At 37.3% G+C, this 24,898-nt stretch overlaps 1 protein-coding gene across 4 annotated transcripts in view; it reads left to right on the top strand.

Moving 5' to 3' along the window:
• The window catches only part of ANKRD31 (ankyrin repeat domain 31), a 129,833-nt gene extending 104,935 nt beyond the window's left edge, over nt 1-24,898 (top strand). For all 4 annotated transcript variants that reach the window (XM_079918339.1, XM_079918337.1, XM_079918338.1 and 1 more), the window contains 3 exons: nt 1,783-1,923; nt 9,359-9,461; nt 24,368-24,898. In XM_079918339.1, the coding sequence (XP_079774465.1) occupies nt 1,783-1,923; nt 9,359-9,461; nt 24,368-24,513 (390 nt within the window). In that variant the 3' untranslated portion in view covers nt 24,514-24,898. The remainder of the gene's footprint in view (nt 1-1,782; nt 1,924-9,358; nt 9,462-24,367) is intronic.

Below are 24,898 nucleotides of genomic sequence, written 5' to 3'. Positions count from 1 at the left end.
TAAATCTAACACCTGGTCATTCTCACAGGCAGTTTATGTTGCTTTTTCGTTAGTTTATTTTGCTGTATGTGTCATACTTCCTGTTTCTTCACATGTCTCATAATTTTTTGTTGGAACTGGGCATTTTAGATATTTTAGAGTAGGCAATGTATTGTAGCAAGTCTGTGTATTGATCCCCATCTTCTCTTACGTTTGTTATTGTTCCCAGGCAAAATATTTGTGCCATGGCTCTGGAGCTTAGGGCAGGAACATGGCAACTTCTCTCTGAATTATACCCCTGCTTTAGGATCTGAGCATTTATTGGAAAGGGGCACACTAGCCTCTTGCCTTTTCAACTTGCCTCTCCTGACGTGAAACTACCACCTTACAAGCCAGGGCAAGTGTGAGCAGGACCCCAATAGTCTCAGTAGCACCTTGCCAAAGGTAGAGACTCTGTCTCACCAGTACAGGTTAAACAGAAGAATTTGGAAATTTTTTTTCCAAATTTGGAAAAATTTCAGCTATTATTTCTTCAAATATTTTTTCTTCCCTCCCCTCGTTTTTGAATTCCCATTACATATATATTAGGCTGCTTAAAATCATTCCACAATTCACTGTGATGATCTTATTTTTAAATTCTCTTTTCTCTGTGGGTTTTTTATGCCATTCCTATTCCTGTGTCTTTGAATTCACTAATCTTTTTGTTTGCAGTGTCTAATCTGTTAATATCATCCAGTGTATTTTTCATTTCATATGTTGTAATTTTCATCTCTAGAAGTTTGATTTGAGTCTTCTTTTATATCTTCCATGTCTCCATGTAACATTTGGAACATGTGGAATATAATAACTATTTAATGTCCTTATCTGCTAATTCTAACATCTTTGAGAGTTCTCAGTCATTTTCAATTGATTGCTTTCTCTCCTCCATATGGGTTTATTTTCCTACCTGTTTCTAGGCCTGTTAATTTTTTATTGGATCCCAGAATTGTGAAATTTAGCTTGTTGGATGCCAGATATGTTTTTATTCTTAAAAATATTTTGGATATTTGTTCTAGAATATAGTTAATTTACACAGAAACAGTTTTATCCTTTTGGGTCTTGCTTTTATAATTTGTTAGGCAGGATTGGATCAGTGTTCAGTCTAAGGCTAATTATATCCCACTACAGAGGCAAGACTCTTCTGTGTACCTCCCAATGCCCCATCAGTTTTGAGGTTTTTCTAGTCTTACTATTGGGAACAGGTGCTATTTCTGCCCTTTGAGAATGCCCGAGAATGCCATTACCTCTACTTCTTTCAAGTAGTTCTTTTCCCAGGCTTGGGTAATTTCCTCACACACATGGCCAATCACAGCTCAGCGGAAGATCTGCAGAGTTCTGCAGAGTTCTCTGAAGATCTGCAGAGTTCTCTCTCTATATATTTCTCTCTTCTTCAGTACTCTGTCCTGCAGACTCTAGCCATCATGCCTCCCTAGACTATGCTCTGTCTATTCAACTCAGAGAATCCACGGGTTTTGCCTGGATGCCCTCTCTCTGTAACATGACATGGAAACTCTCAAGGCAGTGAGTTGGGACAATTACAGGGCTCACCTCATTAGTTTCTCATTTCTCAGGATCACTGTACTTTGTTCCCTGATGTTTGGTATCTTGGAAACCATTGTTTCATATATTTAGTTTGCCTTTTTTTTTGGTTGTGTCATGTGTTAGGGTAAATCTGGTCCCTGTTACTTCATCATGGACAGAAGCAGAAGTTCATATATTTCAGATACTTTTTAATCCTAATTTTTGTTTTATTTTTCACCTCAGGAGACTACCCATAAAGCCAGTGTTTTATTGAATGGCAAAATTAAGGTAGAAAATGGTCAGATTTATCAAAACCCAGTCATCTGGCTCAAGGATCTTCTAGGAGCTGATAGTTACGTGACCTGGAATTATGCTTGGAGTAAGGTGGGTCATTCTTAAGTTATCTTTAACTTCATATTCACATGGAAAGGTACATATTTTTTTATAATAAAACTATTTCCTTTTTTTAAGAAATCTGAAAGTTCTCCAAATTAGTTTTGTCCTCATGCACCCCTTCTGCAGTGTACTACATGCTTTCTCCCACAATTCCTATTTGCCAGAATTCCCCACAGCAGGATTGCACAGCTAACTGAGCCTCTCCTTCCTTGTTCCTCACCTAGTCTCAGAAAATTGAATGCCCCCGATCTTCCCCTCTTGTCCCTGCCACCTCACCTCCACAGTGATTGCAGGTCCCTGTGACTCCACATAGAAAATTTGGAACCACTGGTGAATTGATAATTTAATTAATATGTTACTAGTATTCTGATAAAATAAAGCAAAATATTCCCCTAAAGACGAAAATTATGATAAAGGGGCCTAAGACACACAGAAGTTATGGTGCACTTTTGTGTTTGAACATAGTCTTATCCATGAATTGCTAGCCTCCCCCAAAAATATTTCTGAATTTTTATTCAGACTTCCCAGACTTAGTGGTCTCCCCCTCAGTTCTGACTTCTGAGTTATAAGCCCAGTTTAATAACCAATTTGAAGAGTATCGATGACTGACACCCTTGAGGTCCAGTGATCAGCCACCTCCAGATGTCCATGGCACCCCTTCAGGGAACAGTATTGCAATGATTCACCCAGGAAAGTGTGAGTCATCAGACAGTCACCATTACTGTTTCACAGAATTGCAAATACCTTTAACCTCCACTAGCCATTACAGTAAGTCTCAGTGCACCAGTAATAGAAGGTGGTTTCCTCTCTCGTTTTTTGTCCAACTCAGCTCTGCCCACTCTCCTTTCTAGCTCCTATCTCAGTCTTAGTCCCTAAACTCTGCATTCTGGTCTCCTAGACCTCTGTTGCAGGTGCCTCCAGAACAGTGTTTCAGTTCCTTCACTTACATGAGCACATTTTAAATTTTCTCTGCTTTACATTATAGTCTCTCTGTGTTCCTTTTTTCCTGTATTATTATTATTTTTTATTTCCCACCACTGGAGTCACCAGGCCATCTGCTTTCAATTCAACCTGCCTAATCCTTTCCATGGATTCATAAATCATATTTGCATGTTAGTAATTAACATTTTACCCATGGAAATCCCTTTTTATTGCAAAGTTTCTTAAATTCATGATAGATGATATTGTTTTGCTGAAACTGAATCTATGCTCACAGTGTGAATATGGTACTAATTGCTGTAGCTTAGGTTGTTTTGAGCTTAACATGCCTGTGGCCCACTGATGATGACTCAGTCCTCCCACTCTTTTTCTCTGTTGGAACTACTGCATTTTCTGCTTTTGAATAGCTGGCTGTGATATCATTTGGCTCTCACTCTGTACTTATATGCCTCATTTACATATCACATTGCCTCTGGTCTTTTCTCATTAGCCATGTCAATTGGAGTCATATTGTTTAACATCTATGTGATAGTGAAGCCAAATACAAATGTGGGCACTAAAATTGGGGCAATTTTTGGATATAAGATACTCATACAGATTATCTGAGCAAGCTTAGATTTCTTTTTAATTATCCTAAAAATGGAAATAGTTTCAAAAATTACTGTAGGACACTCATGTACTTCTAGTAAATACCACAAGCTGAGAAGCACTGCCCCAGTGAGTTTGTTTACAATTTTTTAAAGCCTCTTTTAAAATTTACCACAGTAACCTCTACCCCTCTTGTCTTGGGGTAACTCCTGAATTCACAGTCACTTCTTGATAGGAGCTTTTTGCTACCTCGGTAAATGTGAACATTTCTACCGACTAGTTCCTAGTACAGTGGTGGGGCTATAGAGCCAGAACTGGTTGGTTGTCAGGCAAGAAATGCCAGAAAACTAGGTCTTGTCCTACATCAGATAGAATGACACAGCCACTAGACACGGAGATGACTCATACCTCGTACCCAAGCAGCTGAGCTGCTGTACAGCTTTGCCAAGGGAATCCTCATGCGTACTCCACTGGACATCACTCACTCCTCTTGCCACTTCAGTCTCCTGAAGTGACCTAGTGCCTGTTCAGTTTGAGTTCTATTCATTGTTATCCTTGTTCATTAAATCACTCCTACCTTGTGGAAAATAGATTTTTTAACTCAGTGGATTTTCTTAAAGCTGTGTTCTTTGAATGTGTGAATTATCCCTAGTGATGTCTGGGACCTATGGGGACTCATGACCTCTAAGGCTACTAAGGTAAAATTTTACCCAGCACTAACTGATAAAAATATACTTTAAATCTGAGACATAGGTGAAAACGTACTGAGCCTACACATTGATGAGTGTATAAGGTGTGTTGGATATTGTCAGGGTGATAATGTGAACAAAATCCATTCTTTCTTCTTTTTATATACTTGCAGGTAAACTTTATTATTTCTGAGGTATAGTTGATTCCAGCTGTACAACATAGTCATTCAAAATCTTTATAGATTATACTTAAATTTATTATAAAATATTGGCTATATTCCCTGTGCTGTACAATATATCCTCATAGCTTATTTATTTTATACATAGTAGTTTGTACCTCTTAATCTCCTACCCCTATCTTGCCCTTCTTCCCGCTCCACTCTGGTAACCACTAGTTTATTTTCTCTATCTGTGTCTGTTTCTGTTTTGTTATACTCATTCATTTTATTTTATAGATTCCACATATAAGTGATAACAGAGTATTTGTCTTTCTCTGTCTGACTTATTTCACGTAGCATAATACCCTCCAGGTCCATCCATATTGTTGCAGATGGCAAGTTTACATTCTTTTTTATGGCTGAGTGATATTCCATTGTACATATATACCACATCTTCTTTATCCACTCATCTGTTGATGGGCGCTTAGGTTGCTTTCATATCTTGGCAACTGTAAATAATGCTTCTATGAACATTGGGTGCATGTACCTTTTCAAATTAGTGTTTTTGGGGTTTTTTTTTTTCAGATACATACCCAGGACTGGAATTGCTGAATCATATGACAGTTCTATTTTTAGTTTTTTGAGAAATCTCCATACTGTTTTCCACTGTGCCTGCACCAATATACATTCCCACCAACAGCATACGAAAGGGTTCCCCTTTCTCCACAGCCTTGCCAACATATGTTATTTGTATTCTTTTTGATGATAGCCATTCTGACAGGTGTGAGGTGATACCTCATTGTGGTTTTGATTTTCATTTTTCTGATGATTAGCAGTGTCAAACATCTTTTCATGTGACTGTTGGCCATCTGTATGTCTTCTTTGGAAAAATTTCTATTCAGGTCTTCTGCCCATTTTTTGACCAGGCTGTTTGTTTTTTGATATTGAGTTGTATGAGCTGTTTATACATTTTGGATATTACCCCCTTAATACTTGCAAATAGTTATATCATTTGCAAGTATTTCCTCCCCTTCAGTAGGTTGTGTTTTCATTTTGTCAGTGGTTTCTTTTGCTGTACAAAAGCTTTTAAGTTTAAGTAGGTCGCATTTGTTTATTTTTTATTTTGTTTCTTTTGCCTTAGGAGACAGATCCAAAACAATATTGCTCTGATTTATATCAAAGCGTGTTCTGCCTATGTTTTCTTCTGGGAATTTTATGATTTCCAGTCTTACATTTAGGTCTTCAGTCCATTTGGATTGGTATATGGTATGAGAAATGTTCTAATTTCATTTTTTTACATGTAGCTGTCCAGTTTTCCCAGCACCACTTATTGAAGAGACTCTCTTTTCTCCATTGTATATTCTTGCCTCCTTTGTCATAGATTAATGGACCATAAGTGCATAGGTTTACTTCTGGGCTCTCTATTCTGTTCTGTTGATCTGTGTGTGTGTGTGTTTTTGTGCCCATACTGTTTTGATTACTGTAGCTTTGTAGTATAATCTGAAGTCAGGGAGTATGATTCCTCCAGCTCTGTTCTTCTTTCTCAAGATTGTTTTGGCTATTCAGGTCTTTTGTGTTTTTATACAAATTTTTAAATTATTTGTTCTAGTTCTGTGCAAAATGCCATTGGTATTTTGATAGGGGTTGCATTGAATCTGTAGATTGCCTTGGGTAGTATGGTCATTTTAACAATATTAATTCTTCCAGTCCAACAACATGTTTTTCTTTCCATTTGTTTGTTTCATTTTCAGTTTCTTTCATCAATGTCTTACAGTTTCCCAAGTACAGGACTTTTACCTCCTTAAGTAGGTTTATTCCTAGGTATTTTATTCTTTTTGATGGAATGGTAAACAGGATTGTTTCCTTAATCTCTTTCTGATGGTTCATTTGTTTTTTTATTAAATACATATTTATTGGAGTATAATTGCTTCACAATGCCGTGTTAGTTTCTGTTGTACAACAAAGTGAATCAGCCATATGCATACATAGTTCATTGTTAATGTATAGAAAGGCAACAATTTTCTATATATTAATTTTGTATCCTGCAGCTTTTCTGAATTCACTGATGAGCTCTGGTAGTTTTCTGGTGGTGTTTTTAGTATTTTCTATGTATAGTATCATGTCATCTGCAAACAGTGACAGTTTTACTTATGTGTTTCCAATTGAGATGCCTTTTATTTCTTTTTCTTGCCTGATTGTTGTGGCTAGGACTTGCAATACTATGTGAATAAAAGTAGCAAGAATGGGCATCTTTGTCTTGTTTCTGATCTTAGAGGAAATGCTTTCAGCTTTGCACCATGAGTATGATGTTAACTATGGGTTTGTCATATGTGATCTTTATTATGTTGAGGTATATTCCCTCTGTACCCACTTTCTGGAGTGTTTTTATTATAAATGGATGTTGAATTTGGTCAAAGCTTTTTCTGCATCTATTGAGATGATCATATGATTTTTATTCTTCAATTTGTTAATATAGTATATCACATTGATGGATTTGCAGACATCAAAAAACCCTTGCATCCCTAGGATAAATCCCACTTGATCATGGTGTATGGTCCTCTTAATGTATTGTTGGATTCTGTTTGCTAATATTTTGTGAGGATTTTTGTGTCTGTGTTTATCAGTGATATTAGCTGTAATTTTGTGAGGTTTTTTTGTGATATCTTGTCTGGTTTTGGTATCAGTGTGATGCTGGCCTTCTAGAATGAGTTCGAAAGTGTTCCTTTCTCTGCAGTTTTTTGGAATAGTTTGAGAAGGATAGGTGTTAACTCTTCTCTAAATGTTTGGTAGAATTCACCTGTGAAGCCATCTGGTCCTTTACTTTTGTTTGTTGGGAGTTTTTAAATTACTGATTCAGTTTCATTACTGGTAATTGGTCTATTCAGATTTTCTACTTCTTCCTAGTTTAGTGTGGGGAGATTGTACATTTCTAAGAATTTGTCCATTCTAGATTGTCCATTTTATTGGCATGTAGTTGTTTGTAGTCTCTTAAGATCCTTGGTATTTCTATGGTGTTGGTTGTAACTTCTCCTTTTCATTTCTGATTTTATCGACTTGGGCCCTCTCCCTTTTTTTCTTGATAAGTCTGACTAAAGGTTTATCAATTTTATCTTTTCAAAGAACCAGATTTTAGTTTCATTGACTTTTTCTATTTTTTAGTCTCTGTGTCATTTATTTCTGCTCTAATCCTTATGATTTCTTTCCGTCTACAAACTTTAGGTTTTGTTTGTTCTTCTTTCTCTAGTTTCTTTAGATGTAAGATTAGGTCATTTATTTGAGATTTTTTCTTGTTTCCTGAGGTAAGCTTGTGTCACTATAAACTTCCCTGTTACAACTGCTTTTGCTGCATCCCATAGATTTTGGATCATCATGATTTTGTTTTCATTTGTCTCTAGGTATTTTTTTTTTCTTCTTTGCTTTCTTCAGTGAATTTTTGGTTGTTTAGTAGCATATTGTTTAGCCTCCACGTGTTTGTGAGGATATTTTGCAGTTTTTTTTCTTGTAGTTGATTTCTAGTCACATAGTGTTGTGGTTGGAAAAGATGCTTGATATGATTTTAGTCTTCTTAAATTTATTGAGATTTGTTTTGTTGCCTAGTATGTGATCTGTCCTGGAAAATGTTCCATGTGCACTTGAAAAGAATGTATATTCTGCTGTTTTTGGATAAATGTTCAAAATCCATTGTTGTTAACTGTCAGTTGTTTGGAGAAATGACAGGTGGCATTCAGTGGCCTCACCGCTCTTTTTCCCTGGCAAGTGAGGAGGGTTTAGCATACTGAGTAGGCCAGGTCTGTTCCATTGACATTACCAAGCTTTGTTTAGTCATAGGATTGAGCTAAAAGTCTGCCTAACCATTCTGTATTCCTTAGGCCTTCCTCGTTCTGTTCAGTAACAAGCATTTACTGAGCACTCAGGGTGTGCTAGACAGCATGCCAAAAGTATATATTATCATATATATTATCTCCTTTACTCCTCCCAACTTAAAAATCTGGAGATACTCATTTAACAGATGCACAAACTCAGGCTCAGAGAATTTAAGAATTTTGCTTAAGAGCTGGGACTTAAGAGCTTTTTCTTAGTATTGTCAGGCACTATATGAAGAGCTAGAGAATAAAAATTAATATTATACAGATCCTTCTTCAAGGAGCCTATAGTTCAATGGAAACGGACACATTAATACATAATTTCCTTTAAGTGGGATAAGTGCCTTGACAGAAATATGAGCACAGACTTTATGGGATCCTAGAGGAGGGTCATTACGTGAGCTTAGCAGTTATAGGAAGGCATCCTGGAGGAAGGGATGTCCAAGTTGAGACTTGCTGGTTTAACCATAGTGAACCTAGCTTCTGGGAGTATACTATTAGACTGCTCTAGAACTAGGTCCGGAGGACGCAAAGACCCTTGGACTCAGAACATTTCTGGCAGGTGTTTGCCAGTCTACCTCAGTCCAGCCCATTTGTATGTACATATTTCTAAGCTCTGACCTTTTGGGCTGATACACAATAACTAAGTTCAAAAACAAACCAAGAAAAACAAAAAAACTTTGATGTATAGACCTAAAATGCAGTTAATGTAACCAGCTGTGTATCTGATTTCTAGAAAAGTACCATTTTACTTTTATGACTTAATTTTATTAATGCAACATTAATTTTTTAAAGTTATAAAGTAGCAGGTGCTGGATTAATATTTGTTGAATAAGTGAACATATGAGAGAATTAATGGTACATATCAGGGATCAGCAATTTTTTCTGTAAAGGGCCAGATAATACATATTTCAGGCTTTGTGAGCATATGGTCTCTGTCAAAACTACTCCATCCTGCTGTAGCATAAAAGCAGCCATAGATGTTAAGTAAATGAATGGGAATCACTGTGTTCTAGTAAAACTTTATTTACAAAAAGATGGCAGCCCAGATTTGGCTGTGGGCTAGTTTTCCAGTACATAATGTACAACAATCAATACTTTACTGGAGTTACAATTTGCAGGAGAAAGCTGTATTTGCTTCTGATAAAATATATGATTTTGAAGTTCTGTGTTTAATTATGTGCAGGTAACATACCAGGGGAAGGAACTTTTAAAGTATATTTCTGAGGAATTACCCTTGCCTCCAGACCCAAACTTGGTACCTCAGCAACATCAACCTTGTCTTCCAGGTATGTGCAGACCAACACCTGTTTCTTAGTTGTGGGGAAAACACACCCACATCTGCTGAGAAGGCATTGCACTTGTCTTTTTTTTTTTCCATTCAGGTTAAATTCACATGATATTCAAATAAACATTTTAAAGTGAACAATTCAGTGGCATTTAGTACATTGACAGTGTTTTACAACCACCAGCTCTGTGTAGTTCCAAAACAGTTTCATCACCCCAGAAAGAAACCCATACCCATTCAGCAGTTACTTCCCATTCAGCAGTTACTTCCCATTCCCCACTCTCTCTAGTCCCTGAAAACTACCAGTCTGCTTCCTGTCTGCATGGATTTGCCTAGTCTGAATATATTATATAAATGGAATCCTTCAATATATGACCTTTTGTGTATGGCACCTTTCACTTAGCATAATGCTTTTAAGGATTATCTACATTGTAATAGTACTTCATTCCTTTTTATGGCTTCCATTACATATATATATAAACCACAGTTTACTTATTTATTCATCCTTTGATGGACATTTGGGTTTCCACTTTCTGGCTGTTGGACATAGTGCTGCCATTAACAGATATATACGTATATTTGTTTGGATACCTGTTTTCAGTTCTTTTGGGTGTATACCAAGGAGTGGAATTGCTATATTATATAGTTATTATATGTTTAACTTTTGAGGGAACAGCCATTACTGTTTTCCACAGCAACTAAATCATTTTACATTCCTACCAGCAATGTACAAGGGTTCCAGTTTCCCCACATCTCCACCAAAACTTGTTATTTTCTGTTTGTTTGTTTACAGCACTCCGTTTAAACACCGTTTAACTTAAATTCTAGAAGAATGACACCTTCTCTCACAATTCCTTTCTCGGAATCTGTGATGTGCTTACTTTAGGTAGATTTTTTTTAAGTGTCATGTAAAAGGGAAAAATGGTATTTTTTTCCTTCCTGCAGGCATGATTTGGTTAGTTTTCCATATTTTCTAAAAATAGATCCTAGATACTAGAATTAAGTCTTTGCTTGTTAGGGTACACTAATAAACCTTCAGAAAACTGAAGAGAATGTGGTCTTCACCAGTCAGCAGCCGATTTTGAAGTTATTGGAAAGGGCGGTACACATTTATGAAAAGCAGACATAACTAATGTTATATCACCCTTCTCTGCTGCAGTGCACCCTCTTTTTCCCCCAGTTTCCCTGTCTTAGACCAGTTGGGGACAATATATGAGGAGAGGAGGTACAAAACAAAAAATGATAATTCTGTGACAACCAGAGTCAAGAACCAAATAGGATTACTATCACAAGCCTCTAACCAGGGGTTTCCCAGGGTTACTCCTTTCCTTACAACAAATCCCAGTAATTCAAAGTACTTTCCTAAGTTTATACTGAAGTCACTCTAACCTTTGTCTCAAAAACTGGCTTCAGAATAAGATGCATTTTCCCCTGTTTTCTAAGGATAGCCTCAAAAGTATTTTTCATCATTTTGGGGAAACACATAAAATAAAACAATTGTGGGGAAATTAAAGAGCTTACGAAACTGGAAGGAGTTGTAGTAATTCATGGTCTTTGGTTCCGTACCTAATCTAATCTTAGAGATAGGCCAAGGAACCTGAGTTTTTAGGAGTGATTCTTATGCAGCCAGCCTGACTGTTGACTTTGAATGACTAGTAGTATCTGATTTCTTATGCAGGTAATAATTTGAAAATTCTTAATATTCAGCCCTTCACTTTGATTCCAAAGCACACCCACTTTTGTGCTTGTACACTCAAGCCCTCTGTCTCTCTGTCTCTCTTGTCCCTCTCGTCTCTCTGCCTCGTGCACGTGCGCACACACACACTTGAAGGAAAGTCAAGCAAACCCTTTCTCCTAGTTTCTATCCTTAAGAGTCAAAGCAGAAATATAGGTTCTTCCTCATATCAGAAAGCATATCTGCTCCTCAGATTTTCTAGCTCCAGGCACGTATTTCCAACCCCAGCCATGCGTCTTCTTCCTCAGAGGGCTCACAGTTCCTCTGCTAAATGAGCATGAAATAAAAAATGGGTTCTGAATTGCTGCTTCTGTTGCCTGCAGTATAAACAGTTTCTTGTTACTAATTTCTGTCCAGAAATCCTGAATTTTCTTTCCTTTAGATATTTCAGAAAATGTTAGTGCTAATTTGAGAACTGTGGAGGCGCCAGTATGCCAACCAGCATCTTGCTACCTTGATCTGGACCTAGGAATCTATAGACAGGTCCCTGCAGGCATCCGTAGGCTGCTGTTGAAGTTTTGTTTGAGCATCTTTGATTTAGGATTCTTTTGTACCTGGTTTTGTGGTACCTGACAGAAATCCAAAGACCTGGTAAGTTAGAAAAATGTAAAGTCTCTAACCTTATTACAAGCAAAGCATTCTGGAGAGAATCTTTTCCCCTCTTCTGCATATCAAAATGTGGTAATGGAAGTTGTGGCTCTGACATCATAGAGACCATAAAGTCTAAAGGAAAAACATGTCCACATGGATTTAATTAGCCTACTTCAGATCATGAACATATCTGTTCTCTTATGCTTTTTGATGATCACACTCTTCAGAATACTGTTTTTTGGAAATAGTGGACTAGGAAGAGATATTTACATTTCCCATAACTAGGATGACCATGTATCCCCATTTGACCAGGGCAGTCCCTAATCCAGCAAAATTATTAGAACCACTCCCTTTCACTTTCAGACATGCCTTGTTTAGATGACCTAGTACAGGAACCAAGCAAATAACTGTTGGAAAAAATGAAATTTGGACAAGGTGAAAAAAAGAGAAAGAGAGAAACTTTCAGTTTTATTTAAGTTTTTAACTGTATAGTTTCTAGCATACTACTGTGTAAATAGATGGTTAAATCTTATGTATATCACTCTATATTATAAATAATTGCTGGTTACCTAATCTTAACCCCCGATAGACTGAGAAGATCTTTGAGTTCAGAAAGATTTTTGTGGGCTCTTGCTTCCTATTATATTCCCAATGCCTGGCATATAGTAGCTTCCAAGTAAAATGTTCATTGAATAAATGAATGAGTGAATGGAAACATGAACATGATCCAAAGGACTGCTTATTTTAAAACTGAATTTACTTACAGTTGACGGTCCTCATAGGTGGACATTCCTAGATCTCACAGGCTATAACAGAATTTGTGGTGAAGAATTCAACAAATGGTAAATGGGATTTTGGTTAGTTAATACTATCTCCTTTATCTGAACTAATCTCCCTTATCTGAATTTTCTGTCTAACTGTGAGGTATAAGAGTGATGGCCCTTCAGGCTTAATTTCCAAAATATACAAACAGCTCATACAACTCAACAACAAAAAAACAAACAACCCAATCAAAAACTGGGCAGAGACCTAAATAGACATTTCACCAAAGAAGACATACTGATGGCCAATAGGCACATGAAAAGATGCTCAACGTCGCTAATTATTAGAGAAATGCAAATCAAAACCACAATGAAGTATCACCTCACACCTGTCAGAATGACCATCATTAAAAAGTTTACAAATAACAAATGCTGGAGAGGTGTGGGAAAAAGGGAACCCTCCTACACTGTTGGTGAGAATGTAAATTGGTGCAGCCACTATGGAGAACAGTATGGAGATTCCTTAAAAAACTAAAAATAGAGTTGCCATATGATCCAGCAATCCCACTCCTGGGCATATATCCAGACAAAATTATAATCCGAAAAGATACATGCACCCCTATGTTCACAGCAGCACTATTTACAATAGCCAAGACATGGAAGCAACCTAAATGTCCATCGGCAACAGATGAATGGATAAAGAAGATGTAGTATATATACACAATTACTACTCAGCCATAAAAAAGAAAGAAATAATGCCATTTGCGGCAACATGAATCGACCTAGAGATTATCATACTAAGTGAAGTAAGTCAGAAAGAGAAAGACATGTGCCACCTGATATCACTTATATGTAGAATGTAAAATATGACACAGATGAACTTATTTGTGAAACAGAAACAGACTGACAGACAGGGAACAAACTTATGGTTACCAAAGGGGAAAGGGGGTGGTGGGGGAGGGATGAATTAGGAGTTTGGGACTAGCAGATACAAACTGCTATATGTAAAATAGATAAACAACAAGGTCCTACTGTATAGCATGGGGAACTATATTCAGTATCCTTTAATAAACCATAATGGAAAAGAAGATGAAAAAGAATATATATATGTATAACTGAATCACTTTGCTGTATACCAGAAACTAACACAACATTGTAAATCAACTATACTTCAAAAAAAAAGAAAAAAGAATGATGGCCCTCCACATTTTTCTCAACCAGAAATTTCAAAGAGAACTATTTCTCCTTTCCCCTCATCCAGTTTACTTCTACATATCATTTTGGATTCATGGTATCAAGAAAATCATGAATCATGAAGATAAGTGATAAAATGACTTGCTTCAGTAAGTCAGAGATAATGGAAGAGCTTTTTATTTATTTGAATTCTACACAAAAACTAGTTAACCTGGCAACTTGAGGCAATGTATTGATAGACTCCAGGATGTTAAAATGTGGTATATTAACACATTTGAGGATATATGTTGTTTCTAATGAAAGATTGTAAACATACCAATGCTAATCTTTAAAAATGAAGTTCTGTTCACGAAATGTTGATGAAATCCCTGAAGTATCTATCTCTAAAGTCCTTTATAAGCTTTAAAATGGAGTGAGTCTATGATGCATTTTCCCTTAAAATTTCACAGCTTCGTCCCAAGCCTCTCTCCCCTCTGCCTACTTGTCTGTAGTTCCTCCTTTGTGTTATTGAGGGATCTTCATCAATATTTCAGTATATATTGGAATGGGAAAAATGAACATTCCCAAAACTTCTATTACATAATGTGAACATTATGTATAAAAATATTGACATATTTTTCACAAAGATCTTTAGAAAAACATTCTGTTAATATAGATCACATTTCATTATTTACCTGGAAAGCCAGTTTTATATGTTTATGTCCCCTGTCACCATAGTACCAAGACACTCAAAACACATGAAGCTTGAATGTATTCATCTAAGCAAAGCAAACAAACAAAAAAAGAGTATCTCCTGAGGCCTTTCTTTTCCCAGGCTATCATTTAATGCACACTGATTATATAATTTATAATTTTCTCTCAGGAAGATCTAACATCACTTGTTCATTTGAAATAAATATGCTTTTTCAGGGAAAAAATAGACTTTTTTGTTTTTAATGAAAACGGTCTTTGACCTACTTATAATCTGTTGTGAATAAATGACTTTAAAGAAAGAGTTTTCTTCATTTCAGTGCTGTTATTGTGCTTCATTTCTCTGTAAAAGTATATGTAATAGAACACAAACATTCACAGGTGCTTCTGTTTTATGTGGTTAAGAACTTCTTAAACAGCCAAGGAAGATGGGTGCCTGATAACAGAGCACAGGGTGTTTATTTCAGCTCCTGTTTAAACTCCTGATCCTTTTTCATTATTTTAATCGTATTTTTTTTCATCCTGGTATTTTATATCTACTGATAGGGGAGGAAAGAGAAGAAAACAAATTACCTGTTGAGCATTTGCCATGTGCCAGACCCCCTGCCAGATTATTTTACATACATTAGGACATTTAGGAGCTTCTTTTTAGTAGAACTCCAAGGTTCACGTCTGTACGACAGAGACACAGAAAACCTGAACACTTTACATATAAAATCAAGTATCTCAAATCCAATTCAGCTTAAAGAACCACCTATTAATTTCAATTTTCCCCTGAACAATGAGGGCCTAAATAGTTTTAAACTTCTAAGTATAATAATCAAGTCTGTTTCTTGATGCCAGTACAGTTTCACAGATGGCTTTTGATATTATCAATGTAAATCTGTGCAAAATTATTAATTTAGTTTTAGATATCCAATCATGTAATACTCTATCACCATATTTATCCTTTAGGATCCTTCATTTATCAGAAGACACTGAACTTTATTTTTTTTTCTTTGGCTGCACTGGGTCTTCGTTGCTGCGCATGGGCTTTCTCTAGTTGCAGCGAGCGGGGGCTACCCTTCATTGCGGTGCGCGGGCTTCTATTGCAGTGGCTTCTCTTGTTGCGGAGCATGGGCTCTAGGCACGCAGGCTTCAGTAGTTGCGGTGTGTGGGCTCAGTAGTTGAGGCTCGTGGGCTCTAGAGCACAGGCTCAATAGTTGTGGCACATGGGCTTAGTTGCTCTGTGGCATGTGGGATCTTCCCGGATCTTCCCGGATCAGGGCTTGAACCCGTGTCCCCTGCATTGGCAGGTGGATTCTTAACCACTGCGCCACCAGGAAAGTCCCTGAACTTTGTATTTAAATAGCCATAGTAGAATTTCCCCCCATCATAACTAGAGCAGATGTATTTTTACAATTCATTAAAATTATTCTTAATCATTTTGCCTTTGATTGGAATTATATTTCTGATTCAGGATGAGAATGTATACATAAGTATGTTCATTTTCATTTGTAACTAGAGCAAGTGATGTTTCATTCCATAATTGTAATGAAGTTTAGAATGCTTAGTTTGTAAGCACAAGTTCTGGAAGTCTGAGTTCAATAATTTTCAAGTTAGAAGTGAACCTAATAGATCAGCTAGTCTCGGACCTGTTTTACAGATGATGAAACTGAGAACCAGAGGAGTAAGATGGGTTAGGGATGTGTCAGAAGTGAACCATCAGTTAAAATAATGAATCTGATTATTTTTGCTGTTGATATATTAAGGGAATTTTTTTCAAAAGCAGAGGAAAAGAAACGAAATTGAGTTATTTGTAGTGAGGTGGATGGACCTAGAGACTGTCATACAGAGTGAAGTAAGTCAGAAAGAGAAAAACAAATACCGTATGCTAACACATATGTATGGAATCTAAAAAAGAAAAAATGGTTCCGAAGAACCTAGGGGCAGGACAGGAATAAAGACGCAGACGTAGGGAATGGACTTGAGGACACAGGGTAGGGGAAGGGGAAGCTGGGACGAAGTGAGAGAGTGGCATGGACATATATACACTACCAAATGTAAAATAGATAGCTAGTGGGAAGCAGCTGCATAGCACAGGGAGATCAGCCTGGTGCTTTGTTTCCACCTAGAGGGGTGGGATAGGGAGGGTGGGAGGGAGGAAGATGCAAGAGGGAGGAGATACGGGGATATATGTATACTGATTCACTTTGTTAAACAGCAGAAACTAACACACCATTTTAAAGCAATTATGCTCCAATAAAGATGTTTAAAAAAAATTCATCAGCCTTACATAATTGTGTATTATCATATGTAGTATTTGTATTGTGTATTGTTTTTAAGTGTCAATGTTCATTTGGATTTATCTACATATTTACTACTTTATTTGCTCTCCGTTCTATTTCACTTCTCAAACTTTCCATCTAGGACAAGTTTCCTTCCCGTGTTATATCCTTTAGAATTTCCTTCATTCATAAACCCTCTCTACTTTGTCTAAAAATTATTTTATCTCACATTATTTATTGCATTTTTCAGTGGTCATTGAAATCTGGTATAAAAGACGTTTTCATGACATACATTAAAGGTTCTCTTTTACTGTAAAAAACCCCCCCAAAAACAGAGGAAAAAGAACAGTAAAAGTTAAATTATTTTTAACCTAACTAGTATGTCATTTTGAATTGCCAGTTTTGGCCACTGGATAACATGAATAGTTGCATGAGCCCATTCTTTTGCCTACTAATGAATCTATCAATTCATTTTAAGCAGACTTGTGCAGAATATCTAAAGTCTGGTGATATTACTTGAGGGAGATTTATTTCTCCCTACCTTGTCCATAAGCAGAATGGTTCCTTAGTGCCTTAGCTGTGCATTTCCTGTTGGGGCTTAGGGACAACAAGAAAAGACAAATGTCCGATTAAATGGCCATCTTCCTAGTTGTACTGGGCTGCTAAATGTGCTACGGTTTAGAAATTTTATTTCTAGATCTCAGAGGGCACTGACTTTGCCTAGGGAATCTACCCCAAGTAAAAGTGAAAATTAAAGGGAGAAGGGCTCTTACCTTCTAATGGGGTGAATTGGTGGTTTTCACAGTTCTGATGGAAAAATTCTTTGTCACAAAGCTACAAGTAGATGTCCTTAGTTATCATTGCAAAGAAGATGGTAATTATTTGACCAAATAACGGATTAAGTTACTATCTCTCAGAGTTCTAATTTCTCTTTACCTCATTCACAAAAATTCTTTCAGTGACAGAACTTCTTTTTTAAATCCTCCTATTCCTCTTTGTTTCTTTGAGGCTCCAGAGCCACAGGTGTCTGGCCCCTTAAGCAGAACTGAACTTCCGAGCACTAGTCCACTTAATCCTCCCCACAGTGAGGACTGGGAAAAATGAATAGTTGATATTGTCAGACTGCTTAAGACTATGTGTGTGTTTGCTCCTGGTATTACAGTGCCGTACCTGTCAGTTCATATTGCTGCAGATCACAACAGCTTAGTTTTTCTAAGATCTTTCCATGGAACAGTAACAATTTACTAATGGACCCAAAGTAAAATCATTTCCTATAAAGTATATTAAACTTAAACGTTTTACATCCAATATCTGAATCTTGCTGCTTCATTCCCTCTTAGCTACCTACCTCCAGCATGACAGTCAGGGCTAGAGTGGAAGCAAAACTCCAGTGTTTGGGAGCTTCCAATTTGGAAACAGGTCTTTTAAGTGTGTGCTTCCTGCAGTCCCTTTATTTGTTGCTATGCTAACTGGCCCAAAGCTTGGTGGGAGTAGCAAGTATTGTAGTAAGAGTATAGACTGCATTGGTGAGGAAACTTTAGTTCACTGTTCTTTTATATTTAAGTGCCTGTATTTTGTGCAACCTATTAAGTTCCTGTTAAGTAACAGTATATTGAGTACTATAAATGAATTATTCAATCAAAAAAAATCTAAATCTCAGTTTCCTAACTACTTGGATTCTTTCCCTTTCTTGTCTCACATGGTTGTACAAGGATTAAAGTATTGAAAAGTGATGGACAAATGTGTGATATGACTATTAGAGCACAGAAACAAGCTATAGAAGGATATGATATACCCTGGGTTGTTATCGTTGGTTACCTGGGCAGCAGGGGAGTTGGGGCAGGGAGAGGATTGCAGGAAAACCATACCTTCGGACCAAATTTAGAGTATATACAAAAATAAAACACTGAAAACAGTTCTAAAAGCCCTGAAAGCAGGAGACATGCAGAGTGAGCCCAGACTAGGGCCCACAGAAGAGAATCTCAATTCTAGAACTGTGTTCTCAGCTGCTGTAGTAACAGGTTATTACTTATTTCTCAGAAGATTGATAATACAAACCACAATATATTTTTACTTATTTTAAGTAGCTGTAGTACACTGCATGTATGTTTAATTTTTTATGAAAAGAAAAAGCAAAGAGTTTTAAAACTATTACATACTGGCATTGATGCTTTCAGGTATGCTTTCCATATGTAAACATGGAGAAAAGGTTTACTCAACTTCAAAAAAGGAAGAAAAGCTAGTGAAGTTCTTCGTCTTTAACTTTCCTGAATGTTATTTGCCTGGAATGATTCAAATAAATTTGAAGCTTGTACTATTATGTAATAAGATAACGTAGCAATTGTATAGTTACTTAACACAATTCAAACTGGGATCATAAATTTGAAATCAGTTTGCTGTATTCTTACATTTTCTTATATGAGGATTACCCTGTTTAGCTCAGTTTTCTGTATGAATGTGCTTTTTGTTTTGTTGCCCACCCCATCCCAATATATTGGGAATTGTGGATAACAACAAAGAAATCTGGAGTCTAGAAGTTGTGGTCAGCCAAAGGTGCCGGATCCTGGTAGCATGGGCTGGAATGAAACGGGTGGGAATGCAGTGGCAGATGGAGTTCAGAGATTCCTGTTGCGGAAGAGGTGGTAGAGGAGAAAGAAAAGGCAGCAGAAGATGAGAGGTAAAGGAGATGAGAACAGGTGTTTTGTAAGGAATGGTCTTTGTTTCTTCCAGTCTGATAATTATGGAAAAGAGGCTATTCTGTGAGAAACTGGGGGATGTTCTTAATACTGAGTTTTGTGGTGTGATATGTATGTCCCCAGAATTTCATGTCCATGGGCTTACCCAGGAAGTGGCTCCTTCTGTTACCACAGAGCCACTTGCAGTTTTCCTAAAGTCCTGCAGATTACAGGAAAGTCAGGAGTGTATTATGCTGACAGCGAAATTAAGTGGATCTGGGGGTGGGATTTTGGCTGCCATGACCTCTGTTCCTTTGAAAGAGAAGCCATGTGAATAGCCACTAGACAGAATATCAACTGAATAACTTTTGTGGATATATCATAGCTAACCTGTTGAGAAAGTTATAAATCAAGGCCATCACACCCTACTGACTTTAGTGATAAAGTCAGCCCTGCTTAAAAAAAAGAAGAAGGTGGGCCTAAAATGGTCCCTTTATCTTAATTTATTACAGCACGTAAGGGAGAGAGAGAGCCAGATCAGCTCCAAGCAAAGCTAGTTTAGAGTGCAAAGCGGTATTGAATAACACTTTACAATTTTACAGAAAACTTTCACATAGGTGTTATTTTATCATTTGACAAAGGTGAATGATGGGAATGGTAAGGCAAAAGGAAAAAAAGGTTTAACATTAGCATTACTTTATTGAAAACTCCAAACTCCACTTCTGTGGGTTAATAGGTTAACAGATGTCCATCTGAAAATGCTGTTTTTCAAACACTTTTGTTATATCATCTCAGCATCCCAAGTTTGGGCCACTCTGTTTCCAGCATGTCAATTGGGAAGATGGGCAGGTTGCTTCCTGTGGAGCTACTGCTTATCATTCTGCACTTTTGTTGGTGACCTTCTCTATGTGAGCCCTATGGTGATAATTTCTGGTTACAAACAAGATGAAGCTATTCAGGTGCTCTTGGCCATCTCTTACAAGTGCCCATGTTTGGGTCTGTGACTTTTAAGGCAAGCCCCATTCACTGGAAAGAGAATAGGGTTTTTGTGCATACAGGCCCATCCTTGCTCTGATGAAACTAAGCTAATATTAGCAAAATTAATTTAAATTAATATTTAAAGCCTTATTTCCATGGGCTTTTCCTGAAGGATGAATGCTCTCCACTCCCAACTTTTGTGAGGTACCTTGCTTCAGATAGTCTATAAAACAAACCTGCTAATGAGGGGATTATTTTGTTTACATATGGACCATGTGTAAAACAGTTTAAATTCTTTGGGTTGTAAGTAACAGTTTAAAACCCAAATCAAACTGGCTTACACCCCCCATAAAAAGGAATTTTATTGACTCATGTACATGAAAGACCAGGAGTAGGTTCTTCAGGCTTAAGCCAGTGTTCACAGAGCATGACTGAGCACCCAGTTTTTCTTGCTTTTCATTTCTCAGCTCCATGGTAGCAGCCTCTCCTCTCATCATTCCAGAGCTACATGCTTCCAGATTCAAGTCCAGAGGGAAAGAATTTGGATGTGACTGTTTCCCAGAAGGCGAAACAAAGATCTTATTGCATGTAACTTCACTCCGAATGGGTCGTGTTCTTACCGTGGATCAATGCCTGTTCAGTGATTGGCCTAGATCTAAACAAATCAGGAGATGAATGTTGGAAGGAAGAGATAGTGAATTATATCCCCTGAACTGAGCAAGAACTTTCAGACCAAAAAACTAAGCAGGCAACTCCATAAAGGGTAATTGTGAAGTTTATTGTGGGTAACTTACATACAGGTAGGAAGGATCAGGCAGAGATGATCCAGAAGCATTCCTAGCCCAACTCTGCCTCTGAAAAGGGTAAGGAGGATTTAAAGGGACCAAAGCTAAAAACAGAATCTGACCACTTGGGAGAAGTGTGGTTGGTCCACACTGACAGGAACCCCTGTTTTTCCTCCCTGCCCTTCCCTGAGGGGTCTCATGACTGTTAACTACCTGCATCAGCAAAAGGCATTCTTCCAGTTTTCATATCAGTTGAAGACAAGGGTAAGCTGATAGAGAACTATTAACTATCTGCGTCAGCAAAGGCATTCTTCCAGTTTTCATATCAGATGAAGACAAAGGTAAAAGCTGGCTTGGGCGCATTCCTTGTGAGTAGGCTAAAGTACAGTCATGCAGAAAGGGAAGGGATAGGACTGCAGACCTAAGATGGAGCTGACAAAATGGAGTCAGTGTGGTTCAGCCACACAGTTCAGAACAATTCCACCAGAAGCACATGGACCAAGTGTGGGGAAAGGGATGGTCCTCCAGAGGCAAATTAGGGTGGGATCACCATTAGAAGGATAAACGGGTACTTTATCAGGAGCGCCAGATATCCATGCAGATGTGTAACTGTGTAAACATTTGTACTGCTTAGAATTATGAACAAAGCACTTGGACTATACATACGTCTATCTGAAACTGTCTGGCTGAGGTCACACAGATAGCATGTTGGTGCTAACCTTGGAATAAGATTCAACTAGTTGAATGACGTATAGCTCATATAGCCAGTCTCCAAGAAAGGAATCTCTGAGACTGTCAGGGAGCTTAAAGAAGCCAGTTTTAGTATCATTGGCTCTTAAACTGGCAGAGCTAAAAGGGACCCTGCTGATCATCAACTCTCTCACCTCTCAGAGGCGATGGAAATCTAGATAAGCCATATAACTTGCTTGAGATCACAACCAAGTTTGTGTGACCTAGAAAATTGATCATCCATCTTCCAGCCTAACACTCTTTTTAGTAATAACTACCTGCTATAATAATAGCAGCTACTATTTATTGAGTGGTTGCTCTGTATTAGGCAGTAGACAGGCATTTCACATGCAGTATCTCATTTAATCTTTACAACTGTTTTATTCTCAATTTATTGGAAATTGAGGCACAGAGGGGCTTTGTATAACTACCTTCAGAAGCTTCAGTTATCCATTTTTTGCCTTGGTGTTTTAGACTGCAAACAGGCTTCTTTCTTCCAAGATAGGTCAGTGCTGATTTACAGCTTTATCTTGGGTATAGAAAATGGAGTGAAGAATGACCTGGTCAGAAAACCTGTTATATGTGCTCATAGACTTGACTAGGGTCTAGGGTTCGTAATAAGTAAATTTAAATCTTATTTTTTACCTTTTTAAAAATTTATTTTTTTAACATCTTTATTAGAGTATAATTGCTCTACGATGGGATGTTTGTTTCTACTTTATAACAAAGTGAATCAGCCATACATATATCCCCATATCTCCTCCCTCCTCCGTCTCACTCCCACCCTCCCTATCCCACCCCTCTAGGTGGTCACAAAGCACTGAGCTGATCTCCCTGTGCTATGCGGCTGCTTCCCACTAGCTATCTGTTTTACATTTGGTAGTGTATATAAGTCCATGCTAATCTCTCACTTCTTCCCAGCTCACCCTTCCCCCTCCCCGTGTCCTCAAGTCCATTCTCTACATCTGCGTCTTTATTCCTGTCCTGCCTCTAGGTTCTTCATAACCTTTTTTTTTTTAGATTCCATATATATATGTTAACATACAGTATTTGTTTTTCTCGTTCTGACTTACTTTGTGTGACAGACTCTAGGTCCATCCACCTCACTACAAATAACTCAATTTCATTTCTTTTTATGGCTGAGTAATATTCCATTATATGTATATGTGCCACATCTTCTTTATCCATTCATCTGTCCGTGGACACTTAGGTTGCTTCCATGTCCTGGCTATTGTAAATAGAGCTGCAATGAACATTGTGGTACATGACTCTTTTTGAATTATGGTTTTCTCAGGGTATATGCCCAGTAGTGGGATTGCTGGGTTGTATAGTAGTTCTATCTTTAGTTTTTTAAAGAACCTCCATACTGTTCTCCCTAATGACTGTATCAATTTACATTCCCACCAACAGTGTAAGAGGGTTCCCTTTTCTCCACACCCTCTCCAGCATTTATTGTTTGTAGATTTTTTGATGGCCATTCTGACCAGTGTGAGGTGATACCTCATTGTAATTTTGATTTGCATTTCTCTAATGATTAGTGATGTTGAGCATCCTTTCATGTGTTTGTTGGCAATCTGTATATCTTCTTTGGAGAAATATCTATTTAGGTCTTCTGCCCATTTTTGTATTGGGTTGTTTGTTGATATTGAGCTGCATGAGCTGCTTGTAAATATTGGAGATTAATCTTTTGTCAGTTCCTTTGTTTGCAAATATTTTCTCCCGTTCTGATGGTTGCCTTTTCATCTTTTTTATGGTTTCCTTTGCTGTGCAAAAGCTTTTAAGTTTCATTAGGTCCCATTTGTTTATTTCTGTTTTTATTTCCATTTCTCTAGGAGGTGGGTCAAAAAGGATCTTGCTGTGATTTATGTCATAGAGTGTTCTGCCTGTGTTTTCCTCTAAGTTTGATAGTGTCTGGCCTTACATTTAGGTCTTTAATCCATTTTGAGTTTATTTTTGTGTATGGTGTTAGGGAGTGTTCTAATTTCATTCTTTTACATGTAGCTCTCCAGTTTTCCCAGCACCACTTACTGAAGAGGCTGTCTTTTCTCCACTGTATATTCTTGCCTCCTTTATCAAAAATAAGGTGACCATACGTGCATGGGTTTGTCTCTGGGTTTTCTATCCTGTTCCATTGCTCTATATTTCTGTTTTTGTGCCAGTACCATACTGTCTTGATTACTGTAACTGTGTAGTATAGTCTGAAGTCGGGGAGCCTGATTCCTCCAGCTCCATTTTTCTTTCTCAAGATTGCTTTGGCTGTTCGGGGTCTTTTGTGTTTCCATACAAATTGTGAAATTTTTTGTTCTAATTCTGTGAAAAATGCCATTGGTAGTTTGATAGGGATTGCATTGAATCTGTAGATTGCTTTGGGTAGTATAGTCATTTTCACAGTGTTGATTCTTCCAATCCAAGAACATGGTATATCTCTCCATCTGTTTGTATCATCTTTAAATCTTATTTTTTAAAAGACAGTTTTTAATTTGTTGACTCTTCTTCAAACAGGAACTTCCAAAGGGTCAATGAAAAGCATCCCACATTATCTTCAAATAAATGAAATACTGTTAATCAGCGATCAGGAATTTCTCCCATGCCATATAATGGATGAGCATTGGAAGTTCTATGTGGAATGTGAGGAGCTAACATTCTAAAGCCTTGTTTTCTTAATAATTTATTAGGTATTTTTTCATATTATTAACCAATGTTCATATTTTGTTGTGTGTGGGCTGGTGGGCCTGTTTAATACACACTTTATGAGTTACTACTTAAGATGTGTTTACTGTTTTAAGAAAAAATATAACTCTTCCACTATTGTAGTAAGATTAATCGTTTTTTGCAATTAAAATAAAGACATTTTTGACATAAACAATATTGACTCTCTGGCTTTCTTTTTACTAAAATAAACTTCAAAAAAATCTTTAAATCAACACCTCTGCCTTTGCATAAATAACAGTTGTTCCTTGTGGGAAGTAAGAATACAAATAGGAGTGACTATTGGTCCTGAAAAGTCCCTGGTAAAGTAAATCTACTTAAAAA

This window comes from Stenella coeruleoalba, assembly GCF_951394435.1.
Source record: "Stenella coeruleoalba genome assembly, chromosome: 3".
Lineage (NCBI taxonomy): Eukaryota > Metazoa > Chordata > Mammalia > Artiodactyla > Delphinidae > Stenella > Stenella coeruleoalba.
The sequence above is the reverse complement of the archived record's forward strand: the minus strand, read 5'-3'. Positions and strand labels throughout refer to the sequence as shown.